The sequence below is a fragment of the Crocodylus siamensis genome, chromosome 4 (assembly GCF_052110815.1).
Source record: "Crocodylus siamensis isolate JL-2025a chromosome 4, ASM5211081v1, whole genome shotgun sequence".
NCBI classification, from domain to species: domain Eukaryota; kingdom Metazoa; phylum Chordata; order Crocodylia; family Crocodylidae; genus Crocodylus; species Crocodylus siamensis.
The window spans coordinates 190,630,121-190,653,330 of record NC_143398.1 but is presented as its reverse complement, the minus strand read 5'-3'; the positions used below and the strand labels follow the sequence as shown (position 1 = coordinate 190,653,330).

Sequence of the window (23,210 nt, the reverse complement as noted above, 5' to 3'; positions counted from 1 at the left end):
GAAATTTAGAGGCATTGATTTTGGCTTCAGAAAGTCCGTGATTGTTGTTCTAGATGCTGCAAGAAAGCTGACTTGACACTGAGAATATAGTTAAATTAGGCTGCAAGTACCTCTTCTGGTGCAAGTCATCTTCCTTTTGGGAGGGGGACTACCATGAACTGGCACTCCTACATACTTTTAGCCTAATCCCACTTGGGACCTTTAACGGCCCTTCTTACATGAAGATTGAGGGTGTGCTTAGGGGATTGGCCTCTCGCTATACCAAGCATTAGCAACCCCAAATTCTTTCTTTACTACCTTTGAGGGGTACCCTTCCTGAATCCTGCTTCTAGTTTATTGATGCACTAAACTATTAAATGGGTACAAGTCTTGGCCACTTGCTGCATTGCTGCAACTTGACATTTTCATCTCAGTTTACCCCTGGGTCTGTGGGCTGCTCAGAAGAGGTGAAAAAGCATATGCTGTTCACACTTGCATGATGCCTGCAGTGAGGTCCACATGCCTGGTCTTCCTGAGTTTCTTATCCCCTGGCCCACAAGGAAGTTGAGTGTTTCACCAAAGGTGAAAGAGAGGAGCCTGAGGTCCCTGCAGGCTCAGATAAAAATATTTTTGAGGGGGAATTTCTCTTAAGACCTGTTCCAAGTCTTATTATGTGGTTTATACCTTAGTGCTGAGGGAGTGTGACTGCAGGTTTTTCTGCGTATTATACTTGAAGATGATACATCCATCATATTAAAATACAAATGCAGGCAAGGTGTCAAGTTACTGATGCTGTACGTTGAGTGGTGGGTGAGTAGGGGTGTGTGTGTGTTCATGTGCACTCCCAGCAGTAGGTCAGGCTCTTTGGTGTTGTCTCCTGTCATTGTTCTGCTTGAAAACCTTTAGACAAGCCCTTTATTTTGTACAGTAAAGATGGTTGCCTCTGACTGGTCTCCCTGAGGCAAACAAACCCCTGCAATCCACAGAACAGACAGATTTGCATCTCCCCTCTAATATTGAGCAACCTGCAAAGATTAAAATTTGAAATTGTTTCACTATCGTGCAAGGACTTTGGAAAGGACAGACTTTGGAAACCCCAGTGTGATTCCATCAGCCAGAGTCTATCAACAGATGCATTAATGTTGTTCTTGACTGCAGCCCACAAGAGGATTACCTAGAAAATATTAAAGCCAGTGATAATAATAGTTAATGAAAGATGGTGTAATGCTTTCCAAAGAGCACAGGAGGACTCTCAGGAAAGCAGGACACACAGTAGTAGATTAAAGTCTGGGTGCAGTGACCTTCTTGGTTAAGAGCTTCCGATGGAATTAATCCAGCTTTGAGCTAAATTTTTTTTCCAAAGGCATATTGTTTTTTTCCTGCACGTACAGCAGTTTAGTTCTTATCTTCTGAAACAGATACAGGGAGTTGTGAAGGGGCTGCAGAAATTCAGGGTGTTCACCTTGCCTTTGAGGCCAAAACTGTAATGTAACTGATACAATTTTTATACTGTAGAAATATTGAACCTGCCCTTTTGATTTCCTTCTAACAGAATGAATGCAAACAACCTTTTTTACATGTTTCTTTGACTCAGTTGGAAATTTAGTTAAATTTTAGTGTTAGTCCAATTACACTGAAGAACAAACATACTTCAACAGTGTTGGCTTGTACTGCTGGGGAGATCTACTCTACCCCAGGGGATCTGTACAACATTAATTGAATTTTAGTCTTCTGGTTTTGAGGAACAGACTATTCTGGTAAAGTTTTGCTTTATAAATGTCCGAGTGCATACCATTTTGTGGTATTGAAAAATCCTTCTACCTTGGGAATTTGGGGTTTTAAAATTTTTTTTTTTAATCGTTGCTAAACAGTTGCTTTTATTTAAAGGTTAGCATGTGATATACAATTTAGCCAGTATTTTTCATTATGCAATAGGAAGAGAAGTGAAGAAAAAACAATTGTACAAGAGCAGCAGTACGAGATTCTTTGCTAGTTTTATCTGTGGGAACCATGTTTAGCAATGAGCAAAGGTAGCAGCTCTCTCCGGGCCCCTTCCATAGTCAGCTTCCAAGACTGATAATAAGAGTGCCAGTTCTGGTGGTAGTTTCTGTGACAACTGACAGTTGTCTGCTAGGAAATAGAGTGACTGCGGAATTTTTTATGTAGGACAGAATGGCTATTGGAATGTAATAACTTCCAGTCACAACTACGATGGGCTGAATTTGAGTCTGCAGCCCAGATAGAAATTTTTTTTTCTTATTACAAATACACTGGCCAGTACAAGTCCTGTGGCAGCTTTATATAAAATAGAATCATTGCAGTCTAGTCCATTTGTAATAACTGAATGACCCCAACTTGGTCTAATTTCATCAGTGCTGGAGTAAAGTGTCTCATTTTTAGTTACGCTGCAGGTGAAGTGTCACCATGCTCACTATCCTGATGAACATTTTCCTTTCTAAGCTGTTTGAGAAATTATGTATCTACGTTTTCACAAGGGCATGCTCCCTGAACTGATGAGACAGCATCTGTTTGCTTCCTGGTGCCAGGAGAGATGCACCATAATTTATATGCTGTTTATTTGGGGTCTGGAGGAGCAGCACAGTCGAGCAGGTTTATTAATATCTCCAGTGCAAACAGAGAACCTTAAGTAAATCTGAATGACAGTATTTGACAAGACATCTCTTATTACTCTCATTTCATGTTTGCCAGCTCCATTATAGCATTTGTAAAACTTCCTATATCTGTTTCTACACTTGATTTGTGATGACTTTTCCAGGCTTTTTTCTCCACTTGGAATCTAAGGTTTAGCTGAACCTTTGTAGCAGGTATTATATAAGGCAAGAAAGGGGTATTTGTCTTTACTATGTTTTGGATCTTTATTTTTTTTTCTTGGCTCTGGCTCTGTTTTTCTTTTCTATTTGCTCTCATTTGGTTCTACCACCTTCCTTTTGTTCTTATGTATTTACCTTCATTGCTATTATTTCTGTATTGGCCCTTTGAAAAGGCTACTAGTGCTGGGACTTCATCTCTTTCTTATTCTTTTTTTTTTTTGGTTCAAATATTTCTTTCTTTCTTTTTGGGGGTAGGGGATGGAAAAGGGGAGCGAGCATTGTTTAAAGCATGAAATATGTGCTGCCTGAAGTCAAAGACAGGGGCACCTGCTGAGACTGCTAAATTGGGTTTTATGCTTAAATACTAAGCCACTCTTAATAGGTGAGTCAGCTCACGCATTTTAAAAAATTTAAGTAAAAACAGTTTTAAAAAGTTTGAGATGTGGCTGATTGTGGAACTGAAAATAGTAAGGATGTGAACCAGGTTTCCATTTTAGTATCTGGGAGCTCCAGGTCTTTGTTACTGTTTGGCAGTAACTCCCAGAGTTCTTGGGCAAGACAAAAAATGTCTCTTGTCCATTTTATCATCTACTAGAGCAGTTGCGGGCAGAGTCTGACCCACGGGCTTGATTGGGCCCACTGTGGACTTGATTTCCCAGCAGCCCTTGCCCATATTGCTGTGGCAGGTTTCAGTGGAGACCCCAGGTGCAGCAGGTCTTTGACAGTGCAGGGCCAGGATTTCCATGGAGACTGACCAAGGCAGCACCAGCAAGACCTGTGACTGGGTGGGGAGCTGCTCCAGGGCCAGGGCTGTGATCTTGCGGCAGGGACAGCATGGGTTGAAGCTGGGGCATAGCTGTGGTCCACTGTCCGCACACCCTGGACAGCATGGTGTAGGCAGCAGATTGCAACTCTGGACCACGCTGTCACTGCCGCAAAATCCTGGCCCTGGAGCAGCTACATGCCGAATGCCCTGCCAGCACTGCTTGGGCAAGTCTCCATGAAAACCCTGGCCCTGGCCCTGCACTATCACAGCCCCACAGCTCCTGGGGTCTCCGTGGAAACTGGCTCCAGTGATGTGGGCAGCGGCTGCTGGGAAATGGAGTCTAGCCGCTGGCCATATCCACCATTTTGCCCACCCCTGTGCTACAGGAAGATAACATCCAGTATAGAGGAGTGTGCTCATGATGACATAGTACCTTTAAAATGAAAAATCAATATGTTCTTGGCTGTATTATTAAATGTGTTAACTGCATCCACAGTGTGTATTTTGTGCCTGACACTTTGTGCTGGGTGAGGGACAAAAATTACACACAAACTGGTGTAAGTGATTGGAAACTGGTTCAAATCTGTAAGGCAACAAGTTCAATGCATATAAACCTCTTTCAAAATGGTTGAAACTGGTTTAAGATAAACCTGGATAGATGTATCAGATTTAACTGATTTAGGTTAAATCAGTTTATTGAATTTTTGTCCCAGATCCCTTCCAGATTCAAATTAGCTCTGCCCCCATTATCCCAGGATGCTTTGCACCTTCCCTGCAAACCCACCCTCAGAGGTTGGGCAGACTAGCCTTGGCTCAAGCTTGTCTGCTGCAGTGGAGCAGGGAGGTGTCCTCTAGTGCAGTGGTTCTCAACCTTTTTCGTATGAGGACCCGTTTGTAAACATCAGTGGCCACTCCTGACCCACTGCCCCTCACTCCTAACATGCTACCTCCACCCCAGTCTCCCAGTGTGTGGGGCAGCAGGGTGTGTATGGGGGCCCACAAACAGCTTTTTGCAGGCTGGAACGCTGCAAGCCTGCAAGGGAAAAGCTACTGTTTCCCACATTTTTCTTGTTTAAAGGAGAATCTGTTTTTAAAGTTTGTTAACCCATTTTTAAAATTTAAAGTTCGCGACCCTTTCATATATTCATACCCACTTTTGGGTCATGACTAGTGTTCCATGTTTTCAGTTTTTATTTAAAAGAAATTAAAAAATCCAGGGATTTTTCAGGGTTTATTTTCCAAACATAAAAAAAAAACAGGTTTAAATAGGGATAAAAAGAATAAAAAGGAAAAAAAAATGGTTTAAATCAGGGAAATAATAATACGTTCCCAAGGCAGAGAAGGAGGGAGGGAGTAAGGCCGGGACTAGGGGAGGGGGCGGGGGGCGCAGCGCAGTCATTTGGCCGCTTCTGGGGCTGCAGCAGGGAGCAAAGTGGAAGGAACTGTCACTGGGTGCGGGGTGAGGGGGAGCGGCTCTTGCTGCTACTGCACCCTGGGAGGGATGGGGGCTGGGGAGTTGTGCTGGGCTCTTCCTGGGGGGTACATGCCCCTGGATCTGTGCATAGGATGAGAGCAGCCTGCTGCTGTATGCTGGGGCTGGTGGCAGCACTTGGCTCTTCACGGTGTTCGAGGTGGGTGGCAGCCTGCTGTCATCCTGCCTGCAGATCTGGGGAAATACACCCCCTGGAAAGAGTCTGGCACAGCCCTTCTGGGGTGCATGTAGCGGCAAGAGCCACCCCCACCCCCGCCCCACACCCGCTGACTTACAGTTTCCTCTGCAGCTGGCACTGGCTGTTCCCGGAGCTCCTGCAGCAGGGGCTGGGGTGAGTGGAAACAAGTGGAACCCCGGGGGGCACGAGGTACCTTGTCCCCATTCACCCTAGCCCTTGCTGCAGTGGCCCCGGGGGTGGCCAACACCAGCTGCCTGCAGCTGCTAGGATATACTGTGCCTTGGTGCAGAGAGCTGACATCGGCTGCTCCCAGGACCGCTGCAGCAGGAGCCGGGGTGAGTGGGAACAAACGGAGCCCTGGGGGGCGTGGGGCACGGTGCAGCTTGTCTCTGCTCACCCCCACCCCTGCTGCAGCGGCTCTGGGAGCACAACCTGCCTGCACCATGGCACGGCATAGCCTAGGGGCCGGGGGGGTGGGGGAGTGGTGTGCAGCCGGACACGGAGGCTGGGTGTCAGGGGGTCCCGATCCCAGCACTGGCACCTCCAGCCTTGTGCAGGGTCAGAGCTGGGAGTCCTGCGCTCCTGGACAGTGGCTCCAACCCTGTGGGCCTGTGCAGAGCAGCCAGGTACAGTGCCTGCTGCAGGGAGCAGGGCCAGGCTCTCCTGCCTGCCTCCCTAGCGGGGCTCCCAGCACCAGGAGCAGGGCCACAGCTGGAGCTGCCAGGGTGCGGCTGGGACGCGCCCGCTCTGGGAGCAATTCCTGCGGCCCCCTTCTGGGGTCAAGCCAGAAGCCCCCTGCCCCCAAGGCAGCAGCTCCAGCCACCCTCCCCTGGCCCCTGTGCGGCCACTGCCCCTGTTTCCGCATGTGGTTGCTGCAACCCCTCCGACATTCCCCTGCGTCCAGCCGGAAACCTGTGCCTCAGGTACCAGCACTTTTAGCTTACTGGTACCCTGCAGCCATTCCCCACTTGTGCTGGTTAACAGGGATTTTGCTGTATCTGGTAAAATTGAGTGAACTGAAAAATGGGTGTAAATCAGTAAAAACCATATAACTTCAGTAAACAAAATCGGGGAACTTATCCGTGAAAATCGGTAAAAACTGAAAAAGTGGAACACTAGTCACGACCCACAGGTTGAGAAGTACTGCTCTAGCGGCCCCCGGCTTCTGGTCTGGGCCACTGCAGCCATGTGGCTGCATTTCTGAAATCAAAAGCGAATGTCTTTTTCACTTGCTTATCAGTTCAATCTGTACAGTTTAGACTAACTGCCAAGTTTGAATAGATTCAGCCTCTGGCATTTTGACTGTCTGTACTTAGCCACGGAGGCCATCTCTAACAGTTGTTTGTTTGTTTGTTTTTAAATACATCTTAATTGTTATGTCTCATCTGAAGAAATACTGAAACCAGGAAGAATAATAAGTGGGCGAAACTTTGTTGAAAGCAGTTGGTTTGTGTCCACAGTATGTTTTCTAGCACTCTAGAGTAGGATTACCATATGTCTGGGTTTTCCCAGACACGGTCTCTTTTTTGGCCCCCTGTCCTCCTATCTTGGCGGGTTTTTAAAATGCAAGCAAATGTCTGGGTTTTTGCTGTGCCTCTGGCTTTTCCCCAGCACTTCCAGCTTAGCTGGTTGGAGCGGAGAGCAGTGGGCCAAGGTGATTGGCTGTCACACGCTCTGCCCATGGGACCTGGCAGCTGCTCGCAGGTAAGAGAGACGGGGAGTGCCTGTGTGTGTGCGTGCACGTGTCAGCTGCATGGGCAGCAGGGCTGGGGAGCGGGTGCAGGGGCTGCAGGTGGCACCGGCAGGACTGGGGGGGGCAGAGGCCAAGTTGTCTACACTGCAATCTGAAAGAGTGATTGCAGTGTAAGTAGGCGTCACAAAACTAGTTTTAATCTACCTCATTCAAGTCATAGTTACAATAAAAACATGGCGCTGGCTTTAGTTCAGCCTGAAGTAGCCCAGCTGGGACTCTGATTACTTACTTGGGCATCTGTGTCTTCACTCCAGGTTTTATGCAAGTTAACTGCATCAGAGCCAGCTCTGGTATACCATCCTATGTTTTCACACCTCCCAATTACAGGGGAGAAGAAAATAAAAAGAATATGCGCCAGTTGACCATTAGTGAACTTGTTGTGGAATATTAAGATACTATAATTTTGGAATTGGCTTGGGAGCAGTGTAACTTTTTAAATATTTCTGGATTAAGGATTATGCAGTAGAAGGATCTCATAGACATCTGTAGACTTGATTAAATTTAAGGTGAATTTTCGGTTGTTTTAAATTGAAGGCAAAATGTTTATTTTAAGCAAAATTTAGGGCTTCTAAACATCAGACATTCAATTCTGTACCATTGCATAAATTCTATGTGAGGGGGAAGGGGGAGAGATTCTGATAAGACATCTCCTGGCTCCTGTGACAAACCGTCTGCCTGAGCAGGTGATGAGCAAGCAATGAGCTCATATTAATAATCTTCCACACCATAATGGAGTTAAGAATTTTCAGTTGGTTTGTATTGCTACGCTGAACCCTATCTCATCCTCACCTTACTCCTGAGAACAACATAAATATTTGGCTACTGTTTTCCTCATCAGCTTTTGCAGAGCATCTAATGTGTCTGTTAGTAACTTTTAATGCGATATGTTTTCCTAAGCTTATTTATGTTAATTTGACATATATTGAACTGACGTACACTATTTTTTGAGGAAGCCCCTCATATAATCAATTTGAGAAATTGGTTAAATACATCTTAAAAGCAGTTAGGTGTTTTTGTCCCAAATACTCCTGTTGGCAGTGCTTCAGGACCTCCTGCTCTGCTGGTCAGAAATCTAATTTCCAGCCCTGAGTTTATTCATGGGCAGTTTATACCCATTTATTCCTGTGTCAGCAATGTCCTTTGACTTAAATGGCTATTTCCATATATAGTGTTCATTTCCAGTGTATTTATGGGCGGCAGTCATCTTGTCTCTACATTTTGTTTTGCTAGGTTACGCAAGACAAACTCTCAATCTCTCTTTCTCTGATCATCCTCATACTCCATTCCAGTGTACAGGACCTTATAAGCACCTTTTGTATTGCAAGTTGTTTCATCTTCTGAATAGAACATTTTCTTATGGTGCTAGATGAGATGGTGAGACTATTAAAAAACCATGAGGAGTCTCTAAAGTACCATTTGCTCAAATAGGTGTAGGAAAATAAAATTGCTTTCATTTAAAAGATTCTCTTAACTGGATTTGTATTAGTTATTGAAATCCTTTGGCCTCATCCGTGATTGGAAAAATACAGTCTAGATTCTCCAAATTAACATGGAACTGGGAGGGGAAAGAGATAGTTATATGTCAACTTGGATGAAAGCATGTGTTAAATGCAAATAAGTCTAATTAAATTAGCAGATTTCTCTGTAATCCTAGGATCTAGTCCTAGGCAACAACTATTGATGACTATAATGTCCCTACCACTGAGTCTGTTACAGGAAGCACATTGGTGTTTATACTTCTTTACCATGGTTGGCAGCTGTGCATACCTAAATTATTTATGTATTACAAGGTTTTGAGATGTGTATGGCTTTTATCCTTATCTTTTTGCTTCAACCAGCACTTGGTAAAAAAATGAATATGAAATGAATCTGGCTTATAAGAGACATAGGTAAAGCTATGATGTGTGCCCCATGAATGCTGTTTACAGAGCAAGTAGAAAGCTCTGGGTGTACTTGTTGGTATAGTACTTGGTATATTTGTTGGTCCCTTTTCTGCCTATTTAACACTGAAGCATTTTGGTGCTAATAAAATGTAAACTAGATAAAGTTGGACTGTAACATAGCAACAGTTATTATGTTTTAAGTGTACCACACACTTACTCACTTTGCACTCAGGTGAGACTTGTAGCACCTTTCTTCTCCCAAGTCCTGAATGCTTCTTCAGCATATTATTATATGAATTATGCAAATGATTCAGTGGTTTAATACATGATTAGTATATAGAGTTTGTTTAAAAGTGAAATATGATATGTGGATAGAGAGAACAGTATAGAAATATTCTGTAACATTAAAATACAAGCTGGTATTGTGCTGCTTGCTTGCGCTCTATTACTACAGCTTCCAACCAAAGAAAAATCGTATTACTAAGAGTGGTGCAGTCTGGTGTGACAACACTGTTAGTTTGTACTGCAAACGTATCTTTAGAGAAGTTGCTATGGTGAATATGTTCATTAGTAGTGATCTTGCTATTTTTCTTTTCCAAGTCACCTCAAGGTAAAAAGGAGAACAGTATTTAAATTGATTTTTCCCTTCATTTCACAGGTGAAGTCTGTCATTAATCTTCTTTTCGCTGCCTATACAGGGGATGTGTCTGCACTCAGAAGGTAAAACTGGTGTGCTATTGAGGGAAGGTCACTTGTGGTGGTGTTGCACTACACTTATTAACATATGACCATATCAGGGATGTTTTAGCTATTTAATACCCATTGGGTTTATCTACACAAGCCATTAAGGTGATGTGATAAACTCTGGTGCAGTTCACATGGGATACGACTGCTCCTGGGCACAGCGTTTACATATGTGCTCGGGACCACAGCCTTTGAGCCAGGGTAGAGCAGCCCCGGGCTGGCAGGGGACCCAGGGAGTCAGCCCTGGGCTCTGGGAAGTGGCAGAGGGCAGTGGAGGGGCTGGCTGGGACACAAGGATGCTACAGTGCAGGGCTAGGCAGCAGGCAGTCTCCACACTTTAGCACCCTCATGCTCTGGCCAGCCTCAGTCACTGTCTACATGTGCATTTCAGTGGAGTAAATTAGTTCGCTGTAAGACAGTACTGTACTATTAGAGACAGTACTGTCTTATGGTGGAGTTAGTTAACTTATTGCATCCTAATACTGGTGCACATGTAGACTGTTACGCTGTACTGCAGAGCGAATTAGTCAAATAAAGTTTATGGGTAGACGCACCCATTGTGAGCAGGACTTGTTAAATGCAAAAAAAATTAAGGATGAGTCCTGGTGAATCTACTACAACTTCAGACATCTAATCTCTGGAACCATGGCAGTTGAGGAAGTAAGGTGTAGATGATTGCTAGACATAGTGAGTTCTCCCTGATAAAATATTTTTGGGAAAGTATGCAAAATACTGTACGTTTATGGTAGTTTGCAGTGTAGAAGTCAAAAACAGCTCCTCTTTGGTTTGACATACAATGGTGTTTTCTTTTATGCCTGTGAATCAGACTGTGTTGCTTACCTGGTCAGTTTTTATAACAGTGGAAGAGCATGCTAAGTTCCAGTTGGCCTTGAATTTCAGAATTGTCAGCAAAAATCAAATTGGAGATGATGTTTTACTAGTGATGTTGTAGGCCTCAGAAGGAATCCAGTTTAGTTTTCAATATCAAATAGAGCTTTGTAGGCTGGCAATATTTAACAATTCCTTTGAATTATAAACTGAGCAGATTGTATGCCGAATCATTGTGAAGAAAAACACAATACATATAATTCTCCATTGTTCTTAGTAAAGCAATAGCCAGTGAGGGCAGAGCTAGAATGGATCCACTTGAGTTAACTTCACATTGTTTAGAGACTCTTTTCTAACTGGAGGAATTATCCAGAATATTTCTCCACTAATGTGAGGTTGCATCTTTCTGTGCATCAAAAAGTGATCTGAGACATTTGGAGAACTGGGTCTGGATTGTGGTACTTAGGTGGACAGAGGTCAGTAGCATACACACACTGGTGCAGTAGACCCACTGCTGACTTTTTTTAAAGCAATTTTTCTATTCGTAACCATGACTTATTAGGCCACCAAGAAAACGAAAATACTCTTAAGACCTGGACATTTTTGTGTCTCTTTAATTAAAACTAAATGAAAACAATATATTTCCATTCTTCCGTAAATCCTCTCACAGCAGGCATTTCATTGTTTTGCTATACTTCTATTCTGTACTACTTTCAATTCTCTCTCTCTTTTCTACAGTATTGTATTTCTGTAATTTTTCTTTTTGTTTTGTGTTAGATTTGCTCTGTCAGGCATGGATATGGAGCAAAGAGATTATGATTCACGAACAGCATTGCATGTAGCTGCTGCAGAAGGTAATAGCTTTTGAAAAGTACCGCATTAGCTGTTAATTTTTCAGAATGAAAAAAATGCTTACAAACTTCTATTTTTGTTTTATAGGTCATGTGGAAGTAGTTAAATTTTTGTTGGAGGCCTGCAAAGTGAATCCTTTTCCCAAAGACAGGTTAGTAATAGTGCTACAGGTATGGAGGGAAGGAGCTCCACTAGCTGTAAGATTTTATGAAGCTGGATTCATGAATCTGTCCATCAGGTCCTGTTTCCTCCAAATTCTCCTGGGCAGCTGAAGGTGCTGATAGTTTTGATCATCAGGTCTATCCAGTTAATTTGCAACTCATGTAGGGATCCAGTGAACTGCTTCTACTATCCAGTTCTACTATCCAGTGAACTGCTTCTACTATTCTGAAAAAAGGAAAATCAAGACAAGAAAATAAAATGTAGATCCATGCAGATTTCTTGATTGTATATCGTGTGTATAAATATACTGGTAGATGCAGACCTATATAGAGAATATATATATGTAAGCTGGTGTTAGTGTGTGTGTGCACAATATGTATACAGGCAGTCCTCGACTTATGACTTCTTGAGTTGCAATGAACGTCATTTACAGCGTTTATAAATTGACACCCCGTTTTGACATTCAGACATGGGCTTTGTCTTTACAGCGGTTGATATTGCATGCAGCTGGTTAAGTGGTGGAAGGGAAAAGGAAGGGACATGGGGGTGCAAATCAGTGCTCCCTGTAGTGATAGAGGGAGTGGGGCTGGGACTGGGACCAGGGCTGGGGTAAACAAGGCCAGATGGGGCTGGGGCTGTGTTCCAGGTGGGGAATGGGTCCTATGGGGGGCGCTGCAGCCACCCAAAAATTTGCAGTAGTCCCCACCAGCCACCTGGAGTGCAACCCAGTGCAGCCCTGACCCTGCCTGCCCTGCCCCATGCAGATCCGGGGGTCACCCCCCCTCCCATACCCTCCCAGACCAGTGGTGGGAACTGCCAGATGAGCAATGCACAGCAGCAAGAGCCACCCACCGGGCCTTGGCTGTACAGCGCTTGTTTGCCCCAGCGCCTCCCTCACTGCGGGGGCATTAATGTGCCCCCATGCCCCTTGCCTTCCCTACCCCCTCCCCTTCCACCACTTACCAGCTGCACGCAGTATCAGCTGTCATAAAGGAACCAATCCCCCCACTTGTAATACTGTTCCTATGGGGAAATTGGTTCTGAGTTACGACGTTTTGACTTAAGATGCAGTTTTCAGGAACCAGTTGTGTTGTAAGTCTGAGGACTGCCTGTATAAGTCTTGCAAGACAGGGCTAAAATTATTTAAAATTAAGTGTGATCTCCCTCCCCAGCAGAGAGGCTGTTTTTACTGTTCCAGTTTTCTGAAAAAAATTTACCCACACAGTCAATGGAAAGAATATGGTCAGCAAATGAAATACTTAATCTAGTTATCCACTCCTAAGCAGAATTTGCCATAGTTAATGAAGTTTGTATATACATAACTGTTGCCATAAACCTGACTGAATTAAAAGCATGTTAGATCATCAGTTCTTTTAAACTTGTTATAAAGTTACTGATTTGGGAAACACTGTGCTTCTTATTGCAGATGGAATAATACTCCTATGGATGAGGCTTTACATTTTGGACACCACGATGTATTTAAAATTCTTCAAGAATACCAGGTCCAGTATACGCCTTCAGAGGATTCCAACAATGGAAAAGAAAATCGAACAGTTCATAAAAATCTAGATGGCTTGCTATAATGCATCTTCAGCTAGATCCTAAGATTTTGATCGTTTACCTGTTTAAATGTGGAAAATGAGTAAGAAGAGCGTGTGTGTTTCTAATCTGATAGTGGTGTACATTTTCCAGAAATTTCTGTTACTTCAGTGTTATGTTACAGGAATTTATATACGCACAGGACACATCCAGTTTCTCAAAACAAACAAAAAGAAAACCAACTGAGAATTTCCCTCCATAATGTGAGCAATATTACCTCGTGCTGCGTATAATTGATGTAAAAGAAATATTAGCTGTTGGTGGCTTTACTGTGCACTACTTAATTTATTTTTGTGTTCTTTGTAAACTTTCAATCTGTGGTCAGGAATTTTTCTGCTGAATTTGCATTTCTAAACAAAGACCTGTCTGTACAGTATGGCCAAATTGAACCAGAGTGCTGCCAGGGGCAGGCATCAGTGTGGTTTTGCTAGATTTCCAGAGCTGAGGTTGCTGATGTAGATTTAGTTTGGGTATGTTGAGCAAGGATTTGCACTTGTTTTATTTTAAATCTGTCACGCAACCTGTTTACATACCCGTTTACCTGTATATCTCAAAAGAATATATGGGTGTAATTGTCAGTGGTCTGGGCTAATTGTTCTTAGAAACAGTCTTATCAGGGAAACTATTCTAAGGTTTGTTTGATGACAAAATGGCATAGAGGAATGCAACTTCTGCCATCTAACACAATTTGGCATTTCTTAAAATGATTCTTTTTTAACTCCTTTTTCCAGACACACTCCCTTTTTCCCCACTCCTCCTCTCCATATTCAGCTGCTAAAGTGCTTCCCTTTTATTTGGGAAAGTGGGTGCTTCCATTCTTATGCATTTGTGTTCCTGATGAATATATACTGGGGTAGGTTTTTAGAAGAATCCATGTTAGTCTTATTTTTATCCTTGGCAGCTGCAACTGCATCAGGAATCAAGTAGTGGATCAGAAGTATGTGAAAGGCAAAATACTAAACCAAATATTTCAGTAAATCTAATTTAAAGTTTGGCTTATTATATGAAACACAGGTTGAGTGAAACAACTTTAATAGACATAGAGCCAGTCAAAGCATGAGCAAGATTAGATATGCCAACCTATGGGTCTGCTTTCTTCTTGTGCTGGTGTACATCTAGATATAGGACTTTCTTAGGACTTAATGGAGTTACAGTGGTATATAACAGGGAAGAGATAAGAAACACTATCACAGTTCAAACAGCTCATTAGTGTGTGAATGGTTGTATTTCACTTTCTCCCACTGCAGTCTGTTTTTGCATGCCCTGTCATTAGAAATCAAAACCCAACATTTGTTTTATTTTTTGAACCATTAGATTACCAGTTTCTCACCTGGTGTAACATTGTCTGAATAGTTGACACTTCAGCATGAAGCATCTTTTCAAATGAAAAGAAGTCTCTTAAAGTGTTGGTACCCAACAAACTGTTGGGTAGGAAAGTATTCGGGTCACACTAGATGGAACTTGAAAATAGCGAAGGATCAGGTACTTTATAAGAAAGGAGATTGTGGCTACATGCAGGCATTCAAATCTGAGAGAATTTTCCCCAGCATGTTCTCCTGGCAAAGAGACTTACCCAGAATCACGTGTACGGACATTCAAATGCTGTGCCCCCCAAAGAGTGGAGAGCTTGCAGTCCTGACACCGTGCAACCAGGGAGAGATCCTGTGCATGCATCTCAGTAGGTTGCTTTTAGCTTGTCTGGAGATAGATGGCAGCCCTGATTGACTGACCCAGACTGCTCTGGTCATCCTGTTTCCCTGCAGCACAGTGTGGGGATTGAGAAGCAGGTGTGTTTTGTAGAGCAGCAGAGTCCAGTGAACGACACGGTTGCCCAGAGGAAGGGGGTGGGGCATGCATAATCCAAGTGGACCATGTTCTCTTCCGAGAGCAGCTATAGCATTAACAGATATTTGCTGTCCCAGGAGAAACTTAAGCTGGGAACAATCAGGGTTAAATCACTCCAGGGAATTTTTCTCCTAGAGCAGCCATTTTTACTTTAGGAGAAAAAGCCCAAACTCGTGGTTTCTCCTGGGAGAGCAGCAACTCCCAGGAATGTCTGTATGTATGTGTTATCACAAAGAGGAGCTGCACACATTGGTTCTTTTTGTCCTAATGCATCAAGGTAGTAATTCACGTGTAGATTTCATAGGTCCATATTTTTAGAGGCATCCATTTACCTTACTCCCCTGGAAGTGGTGGTTCAATACCTCTGTAAATCTGGCCCAAGGTGCTTTATAATGAAGGTCATCATATTATCCCCATTTTAGAGAGAGGGCAGTTGAGCTACAGAGGGGGAATGCAGTCTGTCCAAGGTCACCTATTAGGTTATTGGCAGAGCCAAAAATGAACCCAGGTCTTCTGAGCTACAGACCAGTGCTCTAGCCACTGTACTATGCCATTTAGGGAGGAAGAAATCAAATGGAGGCACTTGCCATTCACTGCCCATTGTCATGCTGATGCTCTCTTGTAGTTTTTTGAAAGCCTAAGTCCTGAGATCTGATTTCCATCTGTCACTCTGTCAGCCACTAGATCTGACATTATTGCTGCTGTGTTGCTGTTTTGCCTACAGTTACCTCTTCATCCAAAGCCTCACATCTTTTACCCTGATCTGTCTTGTGTCACAGACATCTTTCTCCTAACAGGACTGGCTGGAATTTTTGTTGACTTACTGGCCAGACAGGTCACTGTTGAGTAGCACAAGGATCTATTTCTGTTACACCTGAGAGGATAAAACCAGGCAACATATTTTATGTGATAACATTTTAGATCAACTTCTGGTCCCATGGGCCAGCTGAATGGGTGCTGGGCTAGTCTATAGGCCAGATTCAGCTTGGAGTCAGTGCAGTGGTCAGTCTGCAAGTGCAGTGTGCCGGATCCAGTCACAGACTGACCCACCCATGGGATCCAGCTCCTGCACCCAATCCTGACATTGGAAATGACCCTGTGCACCAGTGTGATCCAGTGCACAAGGCCATGTCACTTGGCCTGCAGGGCTGTCCACAAGTTCCAGGGCTCCCTACTCTGGAAGCTGTGGCAATTAATGCTGCTACTGCTCCCCTGCAGCCAAATTTGCAGGCTGGAATCTGTCTGAGAGCCAGGGGTCAAGCACCATTTTGTTTGTTTCTTTGTTTGTTTGTTTTTAGACCTACCAAATTGATCCTATAGGAATAATTAAGTTGAGCACTAGAGTTGTTACAAGATTCTGTTTAACAGTGTTTCATAACTAATCAGACATCCCTGGACTTCTATGAGAATATGTCCTCTGATATCATTATAATGTAACTGAAATTGTTATATTTACTTTGCTCCAATGAGAACCTTTCAAAAGGTAGGTATCTATAATAAGATGAAAACATTTTAAGTGGGTAGCATAAAGATTCGCTCTCCCTGAACCTTATGTTTTCCTGTACCATATTAAGAGCTTTTAGCTGGAACTTTAGCTCCAATGCTTTTCACCAGGATAGTTATAGCATTTTCTCATTTGTAATGACATTTGTATCCAGTTGAAGCAGTGCATTTATTTATACATGCAATTATTTATAAATATATGCAGTATACTGATTTTGCTGTTCATCACTGCTGGCACTGACACACAGATTTAATTTAAATGGTGTTTGGTTGTCTTATCCAATGCTTTCTTATGCTCCAAAGAGTGTTTTCCCTGTTTTAATGTCATATATGTGCTTCTTAAGTATCTCAGCAACTAGAAATGGGTAAGCTAACAATGCTTTGTACACAGAAATATTGTACTAATCTTAGCATTAATTATCCCATCTCTGTGGAAAAAAGTGTGTTGTACTGGATTGATCCTTTTAGCTTCAGAGCTGGACTATCAGATGACTTTCCATGGACAGTCGGCTGTTGATAGTTGTGACTGATTGGCTTGATATTTACATTTAGATTCTTTATTGTGGGGGATAGACAGCTATGAATGTATTTCCAGCAGTTTCCCATGGCTGAATCTAAACACTGAGGAAAAAACAAAAACTTGAGCTGTACTTGTTCAGAAAATGAAAGAGATTTATTTTAAGGAATAAAATGCAGATAGTGTTGCTTTTTACAGCGTAATAAACAGGAATAGTAAAAAAAAAAAGTTGGATGATTTTTATTGGTTCGCTATATCGTTTGGTTCACTGTTCCGTGCCTCCAGTGCCATTTTTCTAACTGTACAGATTGTGGGGCCAGCAGCCATTGCTATCCCCTTTTATACTTGTCATAAAAACATAAGAAGTGTCATACTGGGTCAGATCACTGATCCAACTATCCCAGCATCCTTTCTCTAACTGGCAGATGTGGGTGCTTTAGAAGAAGAATACTGACCTGGATAAGAGTCAAGTGATCTGTCCCCTATTCATTGCCCTTTCTTGCATCTACCATTATTGGTTTACAGATACTAAAGCAGTACTTCCCAAACTATTTTCCAACATGCCCCTCCATTTTAACACTTGAAATACCAACAAAAATAAAACAGCATAATAATATTCAGTATATTATTATTAAACTTCATGTATTATAGAACATACAGGGAAATCTATGTTTTTAAAGTACTTTTGCAAAAGTGTGGGGGGCAGGGCTCCCCTCCACTTGTGGCAGCAGAGTCCTGGGACCTGCATGGCAGGGGGCGAGCAAGGCAGCAGGCTCCATCACGTGGGGCTTCCCATGGTGGCGCGCAAGTACCTGGAGTTGCACGCACACTGTGGGGATCCTTGCACGATAGAGGTGAGCCAGGCAGGCTGCACTTCTTGCCCCCACTTGTGGAACTGGCCAGAGCCATGTACCATTGGGTGGCAGCACTTGTGTGGACCATGAATGCCACAAGCGCCCCTTGCCTGCTGCTATCCTCACTCCCTCCCTCACACCCACCCACCCAAGCTCTATGCTTCCGCCACCCACCTGGGCGCAGGCTTCGTGCTCCTGCTCAGCTGCGACTCCCTTGTTCCTGCTGTTTCCCTACCTGGTGCCTGGAGCAAGTGGGATGCTGGGGAAAGCCAAGCAGGTCCCCCAGTGGCAACAGCAGCCCCACCTGGAAGCTGCATGCTGCTGAGCCAGGCCTTTCTGTGCATGAGGCAACCATGGGAGCAAGGCACACGGGCTGTATGGGGTACAATTATCCAACCACAGTTTGGATAAAATTGCCTGGCAGGCTGTATTTTGCCTGCTCCTGGATTAAAGTGATTTTACTTGTCATGACTCTTTGCTGTTTCTGCAGTCCTATTTGGGATCCCACAGTTTGGGAACTGCTATACTAGAAGAAACAATTCCAACTGTTCTGTTCAACAGCTATTAATAGATCTATCCACCACAAATTTCAGTTTCATAGTTAGTAGGGTCGGAAGGGACCTGAGCAGATCATCAAGTCCGATCCCCTGCCCATCAGGCAGGAAAGGATGCTGGGGTCAAACAGCCCCAGCAAGGTGATTGTCTAGCCTCCTTTTGAAGATCCCCAGGGTGGGGGTGAGCACTACTTCCCTAGGAAGTTGGTTCCAGCTCCTAGCCACCCTACCTGAAGTAGCACCTCCTGATGTCTAGCCTGAACCTACTCTCTGTCAGCTTATGGCTGTTATTCCTTGTTACTCCCAGTAGTGCTCGGAGCAACAGGGACTCTCCCATAGCCTGTTGGTCCCCCTTGGCCAGTTTGTAGATGGCCACCAGATCTCCTCTCAGCCTTCTCTTGCGGAGGCTGAACAGGTTCAGGTCCCGTAGCCTCTCCTCGTAGGGCCTACCCTGCTGCCTCCTGATCATGCGAGTGGCCTCCTCTGGACCTTCTCGATGCTATGCTTGAGTCACCCTTGATTCACAAATTTGTCTAGTCCCTTTTTTAACTTGGGCGTCCTATCTGCCTCCACCACCTCCCATGGCAATGAATTCCACAAGTTAGCTATGCACTGCCTAAAAAAAGGGTTCTTGCTCGTTGATTTCAAACCTGTCTCCTAATTTCAGGGGGAGGGGGGCGGCGGCTGTTCTAGTATTCTAGGACTCGGTGAATAGCAGTTCTCTTGAGTCACCCTTGATTCACAAATTTATAGATTTCTACCTGCTCCCCTCTTAGCCTCCTCCTTTCCAAACAGGAAGAGCCCTCACCTTTTCAGTCTCTCCTGGTAAAGCAACTGCCTCATATCTTGATTATCCTGGTAGCTCTTTGGTACCTTTTCCAGTTCTACTACTTCCTTTTTTGAATGTTGGAGACCAGGACTGCATGCACCATTCAAGATGTGTGAGCACCATGGATTTGTATAGGGCATGCTGACGTTCTCAGTTTTGCTTTCAATTCTTCTAATGATGCCCAACATTTTATTTGCTTTTTGGGGGGGCGGGGGGCGCCACTCCTGCATATTAAGCTGATGTTTTCAGAAAACTATCTACAATGACTTCAAGGTCTCTTCCTGGAGTTGTAACAGCTAGTTCAGAACCTAGTGCTGTGTATGTATAGCTGGAGTTGCTTTTCTTCAGTGCGTTACCTTCCACTTGTTGACATATGTAGTTTATCTGCCATTTTTTGCCTATTCACTTACATTGGTAGGATCTCTCTGCAGCTCCTGTTTGTGACAGTTTGGGATTTGATATAATTTGCAGACTCAGATTTCGCTGTGCACTCAATGAGTTTCAGGGCATTAATGAAAAAGTTCAATAAAACTGGACCCAACACAGATCCTGGCAGGACACCCCTTTTGACCTCCCTCTGTCCTGAAAAAGGACCCATTATTGCTCCCCATTTAACCTGCTCAGTCCACAAAACACTCTTTCCTCCAATCCTGAAAAAACAAAAAAAACCAACAAAACACTAGATTCCTCTGGGGAGCCAGCAGTCCTCAGGGCTGCTGTGGCCTGCCCCTGCCCCTGATTGGCTGCAAGTGCTGTGTCTGTCCAATCAGCAGTGAGGGGGAGGGCTATATGGCAGGCAGTCTTTATACCTAATCAGCAGTGAAGGGGTGGGGCCATGATGGGCAGCCCCTGGGACAAGGGATGGGACCACTAGGGCCCCCGGCCTCTCAGCCAGAGGCATGGGGGGGACCTGCTGCACATGGCCTGTGAAATGGCTGCTGGCCCCATGATCTGCAAGTGAAATCAGCCAGCAGCTGCCTCGAGTGTGGCAGACCCTTACTGACCACCTGTTGCTCACTACCCTAACAGCAAAGGGACCTGTCAAGCATTTTGCTGCTTCACTGCTCACATTGAAATTGTAGCACTAGTTCTGCTTCTAAAGCACTCCAAGAAAATTCTCCTTTGGGACTGGCACTTGCTTTCTAGATTCTTACCCCTCCCTGAAGTATTTTCACAAGGATTTTTATTCGCTTCAAAGCTCAGTAGTAGTCTAGAGAAGATCAGTGCCTACACATGGTTGCATTCCTGATTTTGAAAGAGTACTTCCTTTCTGTTAATGCCTTGTATAAACTTTAATTTTTAAGAGAGAAATTGTCAACTGCTTAAGACCATCAGAAACCCATTTGGAACTGAGGAAATTCAGGAGCATGCTGCCTATTAGAGCTCCACTAAATAAGGGTCCCCAACTGTCTACCAGACCAAATACTAAAAACAAAAAGGTCTTTCCTGATCAGTTGAGTTATAAATGACTAGTAGGCAGAAGAAACATGTCACAGTTATGTCAGGGGATTGTTTCATGTAAAGCAGATTTAGTATAGATGCCAGAAAAATGCAGCATTGGCATGAGATTCATGGTAAAAAATTTTTCGGACGGGGGCAGGTAAAATTGTATATTTTACCTATCGCTTGTACTACCTCTTTCTGAAGGAAAAAACTGTCTACAGTTTAGACATTCCCTTGGGAATGTCTGGGGAGGCATTGCTTTGCTTTCAAAATAAAACATGTTTTAAGGGCTTTAAAAGGACTAGGGACTTGACAGCTGCATGACAGCCTTTGCTGGATTGGTATTAGAATTAAAGTACGGCATCACATCACCTTACACACGGGCACTGAAATGGCTTAAGATGGAGGTTTCCACAATGTGCTACCATCATGAGCTGCTATGAACCTTGCTGGCTTTGTCAAGGCCTTGGTGCTGAAGAATAAGACTCTCCAGAGTAGATGGCAACAGTGTCTAAAATTCAGTATGGGAAACAGTAGCATACCAAGGAGAAGAAGCGGGCGTGGGGAGAGGGGAGGGAGCAGCAACCGTGGGCATAGCCCAATCACACGGCCACAGGAAGCAGTTGGACTCTGAGTTTCTGATGACTCTTGCTCCCAACTGCAAACCCCTCTGCCCCTGCTCAGCTCTCAGGACCTACCTAGGGTGTCAAATAGTTACACCTCTGGTTGGAAGTCTCCAATATTTGTCCTTCAGGGACACTGGCTGGCACAGAGAAATAAAGATTCCTGAAGCTGTTCTGACTATACAGTAGCAGAACATATTGTTAGCTCTGTACAGCTACTGAAAACCACAAAGCAATGGCTATTTTCTCACCAGATACCAAAAGTAGACAACAAAGGTGCGTTTACAGTCAAGTCTCCATAACTTCCTGAAGTAATGCAAATTAGGCATCCCGTAACTATTCTAAGAGGCAGTTCTCTGTACCGGTATCCTAAAATTTTCATTCTGTAAAATAACCGAATAAGGAAGTATGGGTGCTTTGATTTACAATAAGTTAAGAGATTCACTGAAAACTGTAATGATGCTCTCCACATCCATTCTTTATCAACTACTTGTAAATCCTTTTGTGCAGTTAAGTTTCTACATAGTCCAATACAGATATTACATCAAAGATTTATTTCAATCTCATATCGTCCTCCTGACACGAAAGTGTCAGTGAAAGATTTAATTCACTAGAAAAAGCCACACCACACCAAAAATATTAGTAGTCAGCAGGGATCCTAGAAATGTTTGCTGCAGAAAAATGCAGAATTTGTGTTGTTACAGAGAACCTTTAGAATTAATGGGAAAAGTCTTATTGAAAATAGCATACTGGCTCCCCAGAAAGAAGCTAAGGTGGTGGTAGCCCTCTCCTCCATCTGCTGCTGGTTGGCTGAGAGGGCTGCCTGTTGAGCAGCCCCACTCCTTGTTGCCAGTCAGCAGTGAGGGGTGGGAGCCACAGGAACAGCAGCCCTCTTGGCCAATCAGCATTCGGGGATTGCCATGGACAAATGCTAAGTCTCCAATAAAAAAAATTTAAAGATTGCATGGGCGACTAGGATCCCTGGTGATCAACTGACAGTTCCATTCAGTTTTGTTGGTTTTTTTTAACTAGAGCAAAGTTTCTGTAATCCCACTAAAATGCTTTTTGTGTAAACATTGTCCATTCAAAGATGAATTAGAGCTATTCTTTTCAACATCATGAGGAAAATGACATAGAATTCAAATTCAGGAGTTAAAATACTGTAAAAAGCACTCTATACAGATCAATATGACAAGACAGTTCACGGAAACAAACACTGATTGCTATGGTGTTACAATAAGTGGACACTAGGCTCCACTAATAAAATTTCCCTGTTGTAGTATTCTGCATGTGTGGCCAATAACCTCAAAAGTACAATATACTCGCATGAGGCTACCTGGTCCTGTTTGTTTTCTGCGGAAGCAAATGCTAAGCATCTACCAGAGCTTTCTACCAGTTTTCAAATACAGCACTTGCTTCTCGCATGCAGCTGCTGGTCTTTACTGGTCACTGTACAGCACAGAACCCACCTTTTCAGGAAGCAGTTTCGAGCTGCAGCTGTGTGCTAAATGTACTTTTGAGTGGTGGATATGTAGGTCCGCTAACGACTATAAGTCAAGTAGCAAAATGGGAAACTTGAAGGCACCTACAGCACAGACCATTGTAGGCTCAGCAGTGGCTAAAGCACTGCTGTTGCATTTGAACAGCTCAGGCAGAATGAGTATCATTCAGCTCATGAGCTGTGTTTATCCCCACTGCTAATTAGAACACAGAGAAAATAGTGTCCTCATTAGGCAAGAATGCATCTTAATTGACCACTTAATTATCACAAATTATCACTAAATGAACAAATCTGTTCCTCCTCTAGTACAGGATTGCCGCACCCATGAAACGGTCAGGTTTGTGTAGCCTTAAGAGATTGCTTCATACAAATTGAACTGTAATAGCTTCCTTTATCCTAACCCTCATTCATAAGTGTGTCTGTAATGCAGAGATGACAGTCAGTAATGAGATTTTAAAGTATTACCATGTTCTG

General features: G+C 43.7%; 1 protein-coding gene across 3 annotated transcripts in view; it reads left to right on the top strand.

The window, feature by feature from the left end:
* Positions 1–17,890, top strand: part of GLS (glutaminase) — a 104,176-nt gene extending 86,286 nt beyond the window's left edge. For 2 of the 3 annotated variants that reach the window (XM_090045228.1, XM_090045230.1), the window contains 4 exons: positions 9,541–9,602; positions 11,232–11,308; positions 11,394–11,457; positions 12,895–17,889. In XM_090045228.1, coding sequence (XP_089901354.1) covers positions 9,541–9,602; positions 11,232–11,308; positions 11,394–11,457; positions 12,895–13,051 — 360 coding nt within the window. In that variant the 3' untranslated portion in view covers positions 13,052–17,889. Of the gene's footprint in view, positions 1–9,540; positions 9,603–11,231; positions 11,309–11,393; positions 11,458–12,894 lie in introns of all 3 variants that reach the window. The other variant, XM_090045226.1, reaches the window with a different exon arrangement.
* The last annotated feature ends 5,320 nt before the right edge of the window (positions 17,891–23,210 follow it).